The following is a 14,075-nucleotide window of genomic DNA, read 5'->3' as shown; positions in this document are numbered from 1 at the left end:
ATTATTATTATTATTATTATTATTATTATTATTATTATTTTTATTATTATTATTATTGATTTATAAAACATTTTCTGACAAACATATTCTAAGTGTTCAGAATATATGAGTCTGAAAGGAGTCCTAGGTGGGTAAGAAATATGAGCTTCAAAAACAAAAAATGTGTGACTCTTATATGAATATTTTAGGAGTTATAAATGATCGAAGTTAGGAGCCAGCACTTTGTGGCTATATAAAAACAATAAAGCTTCGAAATTTATATCTAAATTTGTTTATACAGAAATTGAAAATATTTAGAAAAATATCCAAAATTTAGCTGCAGCTGCTGCTATTAAATATATGTTGGAATGTTTATATGAACTGAGGTATGTATACATACATGAGTATAGTATTTAAAGTTCAATAAGAGCCCAATATGGCTCAAAGTACAACATAAAATAAGAGTCCGAATGAAGTTATTTATAAGGACTATAAGACACATTTAAGAGCCTCAAAAAAACTCTGAAACGATTCATATATGACGCCAAAAATTGCTTTAAAAAGAGTCCAAAATGAGCCGTTTATGAAGCCAATAAGAGTCCAATATGACTCATTTGGAGGCTCATATAAGTCGACCTTCGGAGGAAGGAAAACATACTAATTTCGGGCTCTTAAATGAGCTCATTATGAGCGTAAAGGCTCCGAAATGGGACTCTTTAAAGACTCATTTATGTAATGTAAATGTATATTTCATTGATATGTACATGTTTCTCGCTCATAGGGAAAGCACTTATTGAATTTTGGTTTTCGTTTTGCGCATGCATTTTCTTTTTACTTTAAAATTTCAATACTTCACACAAATTAAAAAAGCGTTTTTCTCGATAAGTCAATGCTGAGACCACACGCTTTATTTCCTTTTAAATAAATTTCTTTTAATTCCGCAAATTAGAAATTCGCTAGAAATGTAAATACATAATTAATTCCAAATGTCAATTCTTGACTCAAGGGAATGCTTCGAACTATATCCGCTTAATTCACAGAACATGCTTTTCATGTGAGCGTTTTCAAAATATCTAATTATTTTGTATGTACAAAATCCCATAGTGATACACGAAACACAAAGAAATTTAAATAAATCAGTTTCTACCTACCGATTATCTTTTGACTTACGGATTCTTAGAAACACACCACTCTTGTAAGACACAAAACTCCGCGAGAAACGTTCAACCTCGTATGTATCTATGTTGATGACGGTTTTCAATATGTACGACGGACACTAATTACTATTTCAGTTGAAAAAAATATCAACAACGAAAAATAAACACTGGCATATGTTGATGTCGTTGAAAATCAAAATTGTATTCAAAAGAATTTGGTGCAAAGTAAATTTTGTTTGATAATATATTGATAAAATATTGATGTCCAAAATATTCTATAAGATATTTTTTCCTGTTCAGTAGTATTCTACTTCAGGAAGAAAATTTGTAGGTATCTCATCACAAAATACCTGTAGGCCACTCGATTCCACACCTTCAGTAGATATGATATAACATCGCTGATATTTCTGTTATGTTTTTTATATAAAATATTCAATCTTTTCATCAGAAATAACGCTCAATATTTAGCAAATCATATCGATTTCAAATCGTTCGATTTACAGAACATGCCTGTATATGTATATCAAATAAAACACCTCTTTGAGGTAAAATTTTCGAGTGACGAAAGCTGAACTAGAAACACAAAATTTATCATATCAATTTCGTGACGAGAATTATACGCATTTTTTAACTGCCTTTGAAATGTACGGAAAATCTTTTTTAATTCATTCGAATCGTTGCAAAAGTTCCAATTTTATTTTGTGTTTCTAGCAGTAGACGGAATTTCGTAACGTTCCGAATAAATAAAAAAAGATTTTCCGTACGTTTCAAAGGCAGTTAAAAAAACGCGTATAATTCTCGTCACTCGAAAATTTTACCTCAAAGAGGTGTTTTATTTGATATCAATTATTTTGGGGTAGCAAATTTAAAATCGACCTAAATACAAACAATAATCTAAATGTTTTATTTTTCTCAAATAAATTGCTAAAAATATTATCTAAATCTAAATTATGTATTCAAATCGATGTGTCCTTTGAAACATATAATTTTTCGCATACGGAATAAAGCGAAAAAGAATGATCATATCCTTTGTTTTCAAAAAAATTAAAAATTAAAAAAATTATAAGAAATGATAAAAATGTATCAACTTGGTACAAACTTTGGATACAATTAACAACTGTATTCGTCTTATTGCCTCGTAGTTAAATTTTTGTTAAGATTTCTACCGGGCATGGGGCGCACACATATGCTTTTTTTAAGAAGTTTTACTTCTATCACGTGTACGCTGTTGCACTTCTGCTATTAAACTAATGCTTTTTTCTCAAGTAGTTTTGCTCAGTGGCAATTTGTACATATGTATGTAAGTTGAAAACACTTGGGGCAACATTGCTCGCAGTTGCACCAAGGGTTTATTTTGAAAGGAAATAATCAGAACAAAACACCACGGATTAATTAAATATAATACAGTTGGTTTATTATACAATTCGCTGAAATATGTATGAGTAGTGGCTTACAGTATTACCTTTGGTAAAATACGCAGGGGTGGTGGCTGGCAGACGTCCGTTGATCCTCGAGTTCTCGACAGAAGTACCCTTCAAATTTTGTGAGATGTTAAGTTTGAACTCCAAGCAACCAACTGTTTGGAGGGGAAACTTAACGAAGTTTTATAGTTAAGCGATAAACTAATATACGGACATGCTAACGGCTTAGCATTAATCAGGTTATTTATGTATGTGTGCATCCGATGCACATTTATGCAATTTTACATTAGGGTGGTTCACTCTTTTTTAAGTGTTTGGTTTAGCATGGAGGCCTAAACATTCCGGCCCCCTTGCTCTAAGCAACAGCAGTAAGTCGAGTCAGCCACCCCTCCTACATATGAACAATTAATGGAATTGTAAAATAAATATTGATTGAGCTGGATACGTAGTCATCACCATTGATGCTCGTTTCGGATTTCTCAGGCTGTGGAAGATAAGAAATTAAATAAAGAGGACATGGCTTGACATTTCAGTGCACAATTGTATATTTATTAAAAATTCAAAAATATATATTGCAGTTTGTAATTCATAGCTATCGAGAAATTATAGAAAACGTAAAAAGGTAAATATATTTCATGACAGTGATTCAGGATCGGCAAGCCCCTGACAGTAGCCAGCCGAAGATGCTACTTTGTGCCACGAGCGGACCGAAGGAGGTAGGCAGGGTGCCCGGAAGAATAATATCCGGATAGACGTCTGCTCCCAGCACCAAGCGGATCGGAACGGATAAAAAAAAATTTGGATCTGCCAGTCGAATATTGGCATATGCCGTAGCTATCGAGCTGTCAACGCTAGCTGTGGGGCTTAGCTGCCTATAGTTTGCGACCACGGTTGCGTGCACTACTATCCGAGCGCCTTGCCCATGCTTACCTCTTATCCGAATAATGCAGCTTCGGTGGTTCCCGAGACCAATCTCCTCAAGGCCCAATTCTCGCACCAGACTAGCCGATATTATAGACGCTGGCGCGCACACATCAATTAAGGCGCGTATGAGGTGTAAGCGTCCTCTAGATTCTATTTTTAGGGGAAATTGCCGTAAAAGGTCTAAAGCCCTGAGCGGTTAGCGTTACTTGGCCGGTTCTAAAGGCGACGGGTAGCTGGCGAGGCCGAGTCACCAGTCCACCCCGTCGTTTATCACGCCTTGAGGCCGCGTTGTTTGTGTCCCGCGGGCGGAAAGTCCAAGTTTCTGTTTTTTTCTTGACGGGAAACCCTTTTACGTATGGACCGCGGGCGGAGAGACCGAGGCTCCGCTCCGCAGCGCTGCCGTGCCCGTTGGCGTTGCCCTTCTTGACCGGTAGCCCTTTTGCGTATGGACCGCCGGCGGAGAGGCCGAGTCTCCGCTCCGCTACNTCTTTTTTAAGTGTTTGGTTTAGCATGGAGGCCTAAACATTCCGGCCCCCTTGCTCTAAGCAACAGCAGTAAGTCGAGTCAGCCACCCCTCCTACATATGAACAATTAATGGAATTGTAAAATAAATATTGATTGAGCTGGATACGTAGTCATCACCATTGATGCTCGTTTCGGATTTCTCAGGCTGTGGAAGATAAGAAATTAAATAAAGAGGACATGGCTTGACATTTCAGTGCACAATTGTATATTTATTAAAAATTCAAAAATATATATTGCAGTTTGTAATTCATAGCTATCGAGAAATTTTAGAAAACGTAAAAAGGTAAATATATTTCATGACAGTGATTCAGGATCGGCAAGCCCCTGACAGTAGCCAGCCGAAGATGCTACTTTGTGCCACGAGCGGACCGAAGGAGGTAGGCAGGGTGCCCGGAAGAATAATATCCGGATAGACGTCTGCTCCCAGCACCAAGCGGATCGGAACGGATAAAAAAAAATTTGGATCTGCCAGTCGAATATTGGCATATGCCGTAGCTATCGAGCTGTCAACGCTAGCTGTGGGGCTTAGCTGCCTATAGTTTGCGACCACGGTTGCGTGCACTACTATCCGAGCGCCTTGCCCATGCTTACCTCTTATCCGAATAATGCAGCTTCGGTGGTTCCCGAGACCAATCTCCTCAAGGCCCAATTCTCGCACCAGACTAGCCGATATTATAGACGCTGGCGCGCACACATCAATTAAGGCGCGTATGAGGTGTAAGCGTCCTCTAGATTCTATTTTTAGGGGAAATTGCCGTAAAAGGTCTAAAGCCCTGAGCGGTTAGCGTTACTTGGCCGGTTCTAAAGGCGACGGGTAGCTGGCGAGGCCGAGTCACCAGTCCACCCCGTCGTTTATCACGCCTTGAGGCCGCGTTGTTTGTGTCCCGCGGGCGGAAAGTCCAAGTTTCTGTTTTTTTCTTGACGGGAAACCCTTTTACGTATGGACCGCGGGCGGAGAGACCGAGGCTCCGCTCCGCAGCGCTGCCGTGCCCGTTGGCGTTGCCCTTCTTGACCGGTAGCCCTTTTGCGTATGGACCGCCGGCGGAGAGGCCGAGTCTCCGCTCCGCTACGCTGCGGTGCCTGTTGACGTTGTCGCCTTTTACGTGCTAATGGGAGTCGGAAAGTCCGGGTTTCCGATCCCCTTGTCGATATTGGGAAATTCACTTCCGCTCAATTATTTCGCCGTCTTCGATTTCAAGGCGGCGGGTTCGCGAATCAGTTCCGGAGTCTGACGCGTATATCGAGAGTACGTTGTCTCGTTCCTCTTCGCTGGCAACCTGCTGGCTCAAAGGTCTCCGGTCAACGCGCTCTTCGTCGATGTGCAGCGTCGTATGGTGCTTGTCATGGCATCGACGGCATCGATCGCGGCTGGTGCACCTTTGTACACGATGCGTCATTGACAAGGAATTGCCGCAGAACCGCCCTAACAGGGCCTCTCGCAAACGCTCTCCCGGGGTCTTTGCCCGATATACTGGACATAGACGAATTGGGTTCTTACCCTCGCATAGTCGGCACGCTATCGGGTAATGATGACCGTGGCGTTCAGATTTCTTTCTCAACGTAGAGAAACGGGTCATTGTAATATGTTGTTTCGATCGCAAATTTATTGTTACCAATATCTGCTATTATTGATGTATAATATTATTGATATCTGTCTTTGTTATTGATATTCATTTTTTATGGTTCTTATGGTTGGGTGGCGAGAATTACATCACATAATTATAGAACCGTGAATTGGCATATATTACTAACTCGCTCTAGACCCATGTTGGCGTGTTCAATTGGTCGTGTATGGGGTGCATAACATTACCAGCTATAAAGAGTGTGTTTGCTCCTTAATGTTCCTTAATGTGATACATTTCTTATCGATTTTGATTTCTGCATCACATCCGTGAGGTAAATGTTGACATAAGAAAACATAAACAAAGCGTATAACTAACTATAGCTCAAAGCAATCGAAGGTATGCCTTATATTTTGTATTTGTGTTCTGGTTTTCTTATAACCATGTTTATTGAGTTCGTGTGAATGTTTGATTACGATTGCTACAAACACAGGGCAAGGGCAAGATCTTCAGAAAAGTCAGTCGAGCCCAGGGATTTCAAAGGTGTTTTCTGGAGCAGTTACACCTTCGAATGTAAAGTGACTATAAAGGAGTTTTAATTTCCGAAAGTGGAACTTTCTGATAGTTCCTCTTGCCTGTTTACACAGTGGATGGAGAAAATTCCACTTTCAGCTGTGTTGCCGGAAATTCTTGTGCTTATATCATAATTAATGACCTGAAAAATTTGCTAAAAATCCTAACATGCGCACACAGCAGCCACACACTGTTCAATGCCTGATTATTGAGATACTGCGTATCAGGAGGATAAATTATTTACAAGTTCGACATTTTTGAAGCACGTGCAAGTTGAAAGTCTTGCTCGAAAGCGATTTGGGTCCTTTCAGTTGTAGTTACACATTGCATTTTCATTTCCGTAATAGGTTTCTGCAAATCTGTTTACACGGAAAGTAGACTCGCTTTCGCAACTACACAGCTAGTAACTGTGGTAAATAAGTATATGGTGAGGTTTGATTTCCCGCTTTCTCACCTTGGCCTACCACCCCGAAAAGAAAATATATATAAAATATCAAAAGAAAAAAGAAAAGTCGTTTTTGGTAAACCAATTGCAATTTTGTTTGCATTGCCATTGTGGTTTGGGCTGTTTCATATGGACTGGTTCAATACATTAGGTTTTAAATTCACTTTGCAAGTTTTTCATGAAAAATATTTTTCTCGCATTAGCCTTATTCCTGGCGATCAGTAGATGGCGCTATTGAGAAACTGCATGTTGCCACCTCGCGAAAGTTGGCACTCTTATCGTATAAAGCTGCAGCACACCTGGCAATACCCCTTGAATGAAATGAAATGTCATTCATATTTTTCCACGAGGCCAACCGGTAAGTATTGTAGGTTATTATAATTTGTGAATTTTTAATTGATAATTATTAATGTTTTCATTCATTTTCTATTTCAAGTCCCAAAGCGAAAAGTGGAGATACGAAGAGTTTTGCACTCTACATAAAATGAACTTAAAAGCCGATAACATGAAAATTGGAAACGTGTAAATGCGTACCAGTAGTAAAGCATTTGGAGTTAAAAGTACAAAACGTGTATCTTGCCCAATTGCCAAGGGATACCTTTTTGAGATAGCGAAAGTGGTTCGCTTCTTTAATACTAATGTCATCGAGAATGCTCCAAACCAGTAAACAATTCGATGGAATACATCTAAATTAATATATTTTGGATTCCATCAGCCTGCTGGCTGTGCGTGCTACCAACAACAACAAAATGCAACTACTACGTTCGCCTAGTATGTCTCGCGTTGACGCGTGTCATCATGGGAAACGCCTACTATCATAGTTTTTATGTTATACCGAGGGTTTAGTATTTGTATTCGTTATTTTTGTTTTATTTTAATTTTTGTTTTTACGTTCCTCCAATGCTTTCGGTTTTCCTAACAGCCACTATTATTGCTCTGAACGTGCTTTGTTGGGAATGTAAAGGCTGTGAAGAAGCCACCGTCCTGCGGCGGATTTCTTTGTATAGTGGAACCATGTATTATGTGTGGCTGGTAACTTCTTCCGGATACCGTGGGTACCTTAACCTTTTTATGTATGTACTTTCGCCTCAGATTCCTACCTTGTTTATACCGACTCATAGAGCGATTTGACTCAGTTGGTTTCGAAATCGGGTCTTTGTTTCTCACATCGATTAAGGGGCAATTATAGACGTATAATGCATTTAACGCGAGGTCAAAATTGGCTGGTTTTCTTTTCACAGCCCGTTTCTAGTTGGAGTTATTGTTATAATATATTTGTATTACTCTTCAATTCCATTTCGGCCCAACACGCAAATTTATTGATTAACAAATGTCGAATAAAACCAACAGTAGTGCGATTCACTACTCTATTTTAACAACACTTGTTATCGTTATATCAACTAAACAACAATTTTATCGATTTTGCTATTCATAAAACGTTTCCTTAACAACACCGGCCTTCGAAAAATCAGCTGTTATCGTTTACGATTCGGCTATTGCTAAATTGTCGACATCTCAATTGGAGTTGTCAATTTTGTGTTAGCGTAAATATCTAAACAAATAAAAGTAACTTAATACGAAAAAAAGGAGTAAATACAAATTAGAGATGGCTTTCGAATTTGTAGCGTTAAGCTTGTCTCAAAACGAGCCAGAGACAAATTTTTCAACGGTGGATCGGCGTTTTCTGCGGGATATTGATAATCCCCTAGAACTCCCACCTTCAGAGTTCCGGAAGCTTTACCGTGTGCGTCCAGGCATGGTGGCGGACGTGGTTGAACGGCTGGAAGACCTTTTAAAAGGTTCACGAATTACAGCGATATCGGCTGAAAAACAGGTAAAGCATTAAATATTTACTTTTAATAAAGTTTTACATGTGTCAATAAATTCACTTTTGTTTTGAAAGGTTCTGTGCGCTTTGCGATTCTACGCCACGGGATGTTATCAACGGCCCGTGGGGGAACAATGGGGAATTTCACTGAGTCAGTCATCAACCAGCCGCTGCATACACAAGGTAACCGAAGCCATCAATAGCCGCTTATTCTTGTCGGAAGTGAAGTTCCCCATGACCCAAATAGAACGTCAAGCTGCCAAGGAAGCGTTTTCCTTAGCTCCTGCGCCTTTTGTCGGAGGAACCATCGGGGCGATCGACTGCACCCACATATCCATTTTGGGTCCTAAAAATAATGAGGAAGCATACGTTAATCATCATGGATATCACTCCATAAATGTGCAAATGGTAAGCAAAGCATTTGAAATGAAGTATAGTGTTAATTGTTTATTGTGTTTGCTATAGATATGTGACCCAAATCTTAAAATCCTGAACATGAATGCCCGGTATCCGGGAGCAAGACATGACTCCTATATTTGGAGCTCTTCCGCTGTGCGACAAGTCATGCAGCGAGCGTTTGAAAATGGAAACCGCAATATGTTTTTGATTGGTATTTATTTTTGTTAATTTATTTTAAAATATAATACTAAAAGATGTTTCTTTAAGGGGATTCTGGATACCCATTAGAGCCATGGCTCATGACTCCTTTACCCAACCAGCCAGAAGGGTCACCAAAATTTCGGTACAATGAAGCGCTCTGCAAGGCACGGAACCCGATTGAGAGACTCTTTGGCGTCCTTAAAGGAACGTGGCGATGCTTATCACAACAAAGGGTTCTGTTGTATGACCCCGCTTTCGCTGGTAAAGTCGTTAACGCGTGTGCAGCCCTTCATAACATTCGTTTAAGTGAGCGGTCAATTAGCGATCCTATTGAAAATTTTTCAACAGATTTTGAGAATTCTGACAGAATTTTCGAAAGCCCAAATGCATCATCTTCCACTGCAAAACGTGTACAAGAAAGATTGATTACAAACTTCTTTTCCTAAAATTTGTATGATTACACTTCTAAGGGCCGTTTTCTGAAGTAACCTTTAACTTGAAAGCTCACTATATATTTAAAGGTTGGATTAAAAATAAAGCTATGTCTAAAGTTAAGCATTTCTATTATCGGTTTTTGACGTATGTATGTTTCCTGGTTGTAAATCAATTTAAAACCGACAAAAAAATGATTTACTTTAGACACTATCATAAACTTTAAGGCAACCTTTAAATATAAAGTGAGCTTTAAAGTTACAGGCTACTTGAGAAAACGGCCATAACAGTTCAAAAAATTAAAGCTTAGAATCAAATATTTATAAGTACATACTTTATTAAAAATGTAAATATCACACGGTATTTTTGCCTTAATGGTATATTAAAATTAATCACACTAGATCATAAGCTTTCTTCTCATTTCTTATGTTAAATTTTCCCCTGAATCCAAACATGCAGTCAGAGATTTAGAAAGTAAATCCGTTTCGAGGTATATATAAATTTCGGTTTTTTGAGAACTGAAACAAGTTCACTCATTGAATTTAAATTTCTTTTTATACCAGTAAAGCTTTTACATTTGCTATCATTTATTTCAACATTATTGATTTATTGCCAAATTTGAATATGCATGTTGGCATAGATGATAGCAAATTTAACAAGCTCCATAGTAAAAAAAGAAATTTACATTCAAATTTATATATACCTCGACAACGGATTTACTTTCTAAATCTCTGACTGCATATTTGTATTCAAGGACAAATTTTACATAAAAAAAAGATGTTAAAACGCCACAGGTCAGATTTCTTGTAAACTGTTATTATCAATTAAATTTAATAATTTATTTTTGAGCTTTAGGCCGTATGTTAAATAAAACATTAAAGGTTTTCTGCTTTATTAACTTTTTATTTTTATTTTGGTCGATATTTCAGTCTCAAGGCATCTTCAGCCTCTGATCTCCGAAATACTATCACTTCTACCATTTTTATAAATTATTGTTGCTTTTTCACAATAGTTTTTCATAAAAAACGGCCTCAAGCTCAATAAAGTTGTTGAATAAAAATCAAAAATTTCATCAAAATTTTCAACTTTTTTTCAGAACTTTAGAAACTTACTGGGTATGCAGTTTTGTTGCTTATTAAATTTTAGGACAATAATGTGGAGGTTTGAAAGTTCTGAAAAATCCCGTTGAATTTTGAGAATTTGTTGTCGGGTGTTACGCATTTTCTTCCTTTTAAAAATATATTTTTTCATGCGTTGTATGGAAGAAAATGCGTAACACCCGACAAAAAATTCTCAAAATTCAACGGGATTTTTCAGAACTTTCAAACCTCCACATTATTGTCCTAAAATTGAATAAGCAACAAAACTGCATACCCAGTAAGTTTCTAAAGTTCTGAAAAAAAGTTGAAAATTTTGATAAAATGTTTGATTTTGTTAAATTTTTCTGAACTGTGCACAAAGTTTTAAATTTTGATTTAATTGGTATATGTTATAGATTTTACTATATTTGTATATAAAATTTTTCAAGTAAAACGTTGTGAATCTTGTAAAAAAATTTTAATCAAAATAATTTACTAAAAACTTCCACAGCTTTAAAATTAAATGCACATTCAGGTACTTTATTCACAGAAATTTGTATGTAGTGTTAAATAAAAATATTTAATTTAAAAACATTAACTTAAAAAATAAAGAGAAAAATTAAATACATACAAAAGAGATCAATTCAGTCTTAAAAAAATAACTACGCTGTTGGCCTGATACTTAGAAATCCGAGCTCACAAGTTTTTTTATTTTTTTCTTTATTTGTTTTAATTTATTTTAGGAAAAAACCATAAAGCAAAGTTGTTAACTTGTACATGATTTATAAAAATTCGAAGAATTTCGGAAAGTCCTATTAGTCGGAAATAACCTATTAAATTTTGATATAAATTGTGTAACTTTTAAGTAACTCAAAAATCTCATTGGTTTTTTGAGATTTTTTTTCGCTGACGTTGTTGTGCGTTTTCTACTATATAGAAGAATGTTCGAACATACTTCGTATGGAAGAAAATGCACAACAACGTCAGCGAAAAAAAAATCTCAAAAATCAATGAGATTTTTGAGTTACTTAAAAGTTACACAGTTTATATCAAAATTTAATAGATTATAAAACAGACGAATTTTTTCCAGAAATTCTGATTAAAAAGTTTGAAATATTGACTTTCTGAAATTTTTCGAATTTTTATAAATCAAGTACAAGTCTACAACTTTTCTCTATGGTTTTTTCTTAAAATAAATTAAAACAAAAAAGAAAAAAAATAAAAAAACCTTGTGAACTCGGATTTCTAATTATGAGGCCACCAGTGTATGTAAATATAATAATATTCTTCAGAAAATTAAAAGGTACCAATTCACTTTCATAACCTAATTCTTAATCTACTTTTAGTTTTTCTTAACCTAATTTTTTTCAAAAAAATTATTGTGGACCGAGTGCCCTGGCCAAATTGTTTATGGCATCAGCACAGGCTTTCAACCCCTCTCCGTATCCGCGGAGTTCCCCCGCCAGCTGGAATGGTAGGTCCACCAGTCTGGCGAAACTTTCTGACAGCATCTATGTATTTTAAAAAACAATCATTAAAAGTTCCAAAATCTATTAATAAAATATTTACTTTCGTTGCATCGGCTTGCGTTTTGGCAATTTCCAAAAATTTATTTTGGACGTCGATCTGCTCCTCCTCTCTCTTTCTCTTCAATCCTCTGCGCGGGGTTCTGAGTGTAGGAGTTTTTGGAGTTTCCGGTCGCGTCTCCTCCTCTATCAAACCTTCGCACTCCACCACTTCATCCAGAAAAACAATCTCCTCACCGTCTTCCATGGCCAACTGGAGCTCCTAATAATGAAAAAGTGGTTAATACTGAGTCAGAAATAAGTCAATTAAAACTTACCAAGTTCATTGGTACATTTTCTGCCACAGCCTCATGGCCCTCAATATAGTTGCTCCCGATGATGGCCACAACCCGCTCCTCTAGCTCTGTTAAAGGAGCTTGCTTAACGGGCTTGTTGCCGGTTAACGCCTGCTGCCTTTTCCTATCGCGCACTCGAACACTGGTTCTGCTCTTCAAATCGCGCCATACCTATTTACGTAAGAAGAAAAAAGTATCATTAAAAATTAACAGGTACAATGTTCCATACAATGAATGCATGTACACACAACTAACGAGACTGTGCAGTGACAATGCATGGGATTGACTCCACTTGTATATATACTTTTATAAGAAAACCGATATTATTACGTTAATAATTATTTTCACAAACGACAGACCTAAATAAAAGTGATTAATTTTTCCCAATTCACCAGTTCATACGCACAGCACCGTTGCTTGCTGGTACGTTCAAACTTAATGGGCTTATTACTTACTGTGCGCCACTGTTCGGCGGACTTTTGAGCACCTCCGATGGCATTTAGCTTGGAAGCCATCTCCTCCCACTTCTTCTCGTGCTCCATCTTCCCGTGTAGCCGATGAAACTTCCCACCGGCTAGTCCCGGGTTTTCCAAAAAGAAGTCCAGCATACCACTCAACTGCTCCATTGAAGCGCGGCTCCGCTTGTTGGCTGCTTGGCTAGTCGAGGCCATCCTGCGATAAAAGAACAATAGCTAGTTAAATTATTTATTCATCAATTTATTGAAATACTTACATTTTTAAGAAGAATCTGTGGTAAATTGCGCTTTTTTCCTATTCCCTTTTGTGCTTTTCGTAGATTTTGACATTTCGGATAACAGAGGTGCCACTTTTTATCATTTTAAATAAATAGCAAAAGTCAGCTGTTTAGTGTTGTTAATGGGTACGTTAGAGAATCGTACAATCGTTACGGCAAACAACAAAAATTGTTAGTTTACAACTCGGCAAGTAGCGTTGTTAAAAGTTAGTGAATCGCACTACAGATCGTGTTTAGCTTTGAACACGGTTCCATCGAATGCGTTATAAGACGTTTGTAAGAAATATGTGTTGAATCGAATCGGTCTTTGTTAATACGGTTTTGCGTAGGTATAAACAAGGGATATGTAAAATTCTTACATCTTTGTACGTTGGAACTCGATTCACACGGCATCTTAAGACTTTCTCCAACATTTTTCTTCCCCTTGTAAATTTGTTGATAGAAAGCTAATGAGCTCTGAACATTAATAGTTGTTGAACATTGTGAATTTGAAGAAAAGGGCAAACGTTGGAGAAAGTACAGTACAAGTCAGGTACATAAGGTTCTTTCTTTGTTGGGCAGAAGGCCCTCTTTTATTTGGTTATTATTTGCATAGATCTCACGATGGTCGGTTCTATATTACCGAATCGCCCCGTGTGAACTCGGGCTGAGAACCATCACCTCGTTATACACGCCTTTACTGAGTCGGTAACTGTTCATACGTATAGGCGTTAGAGACGGCTCTTATTAGACTGAGAAAAAAACGATGAAATTTCATTAAGTTTGTTTTTTATATCTCTGTTGCTATAAATGGCCTCGCTGTCATCGGTTGGGTTGCTAACCGTCCAAGCTACATACATATGTATGTATGTTATATGCAGAGCTGGGCAAAATTTATCATTATGCGTAAATAACAAATAATTCAGTTTGTTCAACGAAAAATTAGTCGAATGGAG

At 37.3% G+C, this 14,075-nt stretch overlaps 2 protein-coding genes across 2 annotated transcripts; one reads left to right on the top strand and one right to left on the bottom strand.

The window, feature by feature from the left end:
- The first annotated feature begins 7,704 nt into the window (after window positions 1-7,704).
- Window positions 7,705-9,544, top strand: LOC108374777 (putative nuclease HARBI1). The gene is made up of 4 exons (XM_017630798.1): window positions 7,705-8,420; window positions 8,490-8,822; window positions 8,880-9,024; window positions 9,081-9,544. The coding sequence occupies exons 1-4, from the start codon at window positions 8,193-8,195 to the stop codon at window positions 9,458-9,460; spliced, it is 1,086 nt and encodes a 361-aa protein (XP_017486287.1). The 5' UTR covers window positions 7,705-8,192; the 3' UTR covers window positions 9,461-9,544.
- Window positions 9,545-11,831: 2,287 nt separating this feature from the next.
- On the bottom strand, window positions 11,832-12,384 carry LOC108374776 (uncharacterized). Its single transcript, XM_017630796.1, has 3 exons — window positions 12,369-12,384; window positions 12,095-12,313; window positions 11,832-12,036 (listed from the first exon to the last, which is right to left on the bottom strand). Exons 1-3 carry the CDS (start codon window positions 12,375-12,377, stop codon window positions 11,902-11,904), a joined length of 363 nt encoding a protein of 120 aa, XP_017486285.1. The 5' UTR covers window positions 12,378-12,384; the 3' UTR covers window positions 11,832-11,901.
- Between the last annotated feature and the right edge of the window lie 1,691 nt (window positions 12,385-14,075).

The sequence above is a fragment of the Rhagoletis zephyria genome, unplaced genomic scaffold (assembly GCF_001687245.7).
Source record: "Rhagoletis zephyria isolate East Lansing unplaced genomic scaffold, Rhagoletis_zephyria_1.1 Rzeph_scaffold_08128, whole genome shotgun sequence".
Classification (NCBI taxonomy): domain Eukaryota; kingdom Metazoa; phylum Arthropoda; class Insecta; order Diptera; family Tephritidae; genus Rhagoletis; species Rhagoletis zephyria.
The sequence above is the reverse complement of the archived record's forward strand: the minus strand, read 5'-3'. Positions and strand labels throughout refer to the sequence as shown.